This window comes from Rhagoletis pomonella, unplaced genomic scaffold (genome assembly GCF_013731165.1).
Source record: "Rhagoletis pomonella isolate Grant_MI unplaced genomic scaffold, Rhpom_1.0 Rhpom_scaffold_19506, whole genome shotgun sequence".
In the NCBI taxonomy this organism is placed as follows: domain Eukaryota; kingdom Metazoa; phylum Arthropoda; class Insecta; order Diptera; family Tephritidae; genus Rhagoletis; species Rhagoletis pomonella.
In genome coordinates, this window is record NW_023478024.1 from 196 (window position 1) to 1,697 (window position 1,502).

The 1,502-nt window shown below is 37.2% G+C and overlaps 1 protein-coding gene across 1 annotated transcript; it reads left to right on the plus strand.

Annotated features, from left to right (window-relative positions):
- Positions 1-387: 387 nt before the first annotated feature.
- LOC118732375 lies at positions 388-812 on the plus strand (the record flags this gene model as incomplete). Its single annotated transcript, XM_036461508.1, has 1 exon — positions 388-812. A coding segment is annotated over exon 1 (425 nt), but the record flags the coding sequence as incomplete, so codon positions are not given.
- Positions 813-1,502: the final 690 nt, after the last annotated feature.

A 1,502-nucleotide genomic window follows, 5' to 3' on the forward strand; every position in this document is an offset into this window, starting at 1 on the left:
TTAAGTACATTTGTAAATTCGTTAATAAAGGCAGTGATTTGGCAGTATTTGCAGTACAAAATGTAAATGAAAACGACGGACAACTTCGATACCAAATGGGTAGATACATCAGCAGTAACGAAGCCGCCTGGCGTATTTTTAGTTTTCCCACGAACGAGACCCAAATGTCGAGCATCTTGCAGTACACCTTGAAAACGGCCAACGTATTTTAATGAACGAAATGCTCTTCAACGATAATTTGAGCCACCGAAAACGACACTTACTGAATTTTTCACACTGTGCCAAAAACTGGATGTTTTCGGTCAATTTGTACGAACAATATTATATTCCGAGGTTCCGCGCTACTTTACCTGGAATAAGTGATGTAAAAAATGGAAGCCACGTAAAATGGGTGAGCCGCATCCAAAAATAGCAGGCATATTGAAAGCCAAGACTTTGGGACGTCTTTACACAGTACATCCAACACAACGTGAATGCTTCTTCTTGCGGTTGTTATTAGTAAATGTTCCAGGGCCAACGTCTTTCGAATTTTTGCGAACAGTAAATGGACAAGATTCATGTCGAGAGTTGCAGTTGCTGGAAGCCGACTATCATTGGGATCTATCACTTGCTGATGCAGCATTTGCATCTACGCCGAATAGCATTCGCCAACTGTTTGAAATTATATTGACGACATGTTATCCCACACAATCATCGGCTTTGTGGGGAAAATACAAGAACTATATGGCTGAAGACATACTGCGCCGAATTAGACACACAAACCAAGATCCAAACATTGATTACACACCAGAAATTTACAACGAAGCATTATGGTCTGATTATGCATACTTCGCATAACTTCGCACAACTTCGCATAAACTTCAAACTGTAATTTCGTATGTACTTTGTATGTATTTTGTATGTATTCCATTACCCAGAAATTAGCAGAACTATTAAAAACTTAGCGATCTGTTGATTTTAGATTTTGCTTCACATTTTCTTAAGTTACACTTTTAGTGCTCTGGTACAAATGGTTGTGCGAAGTTATGCGAAATATGCATAATCAGACCCTTAGTATTGATCGAGGATATATGTATTCTAATTTCAAATTGGCCACTTAATCATTATGGCAAGCCGTCATCTAATCGCCCGGTAGTGATCGGACTTTAAAAAAATTCTGTGTGGAAAAATCTGGAAAAAGATGTAGTAGATTTAAACAAATTCTGCAAGGTTTCACCTAAACTGCAAACTTTTTAATTAGACTCCAAAAAAAATTTAATTTTAGTATAATAAAGTGCAAGATTGAAGTTGCTAAAAATTGCGTTGAATTTTGGCAATTTTTTTCCTTGACAGTGTAAAGCAGTTCCTCCATATCAAGATATTTTTCGAACATATTTTAAGAAATTTCTGCAACCTTGTGGAGGGTGACAAGTAACAAGGTCAACGGAAATAAGGTCAATTGACTTTATTTCCCACCGTGGTGCGAAATAAAGTCAATTGGCATTATTACCTTTTCACAAGCG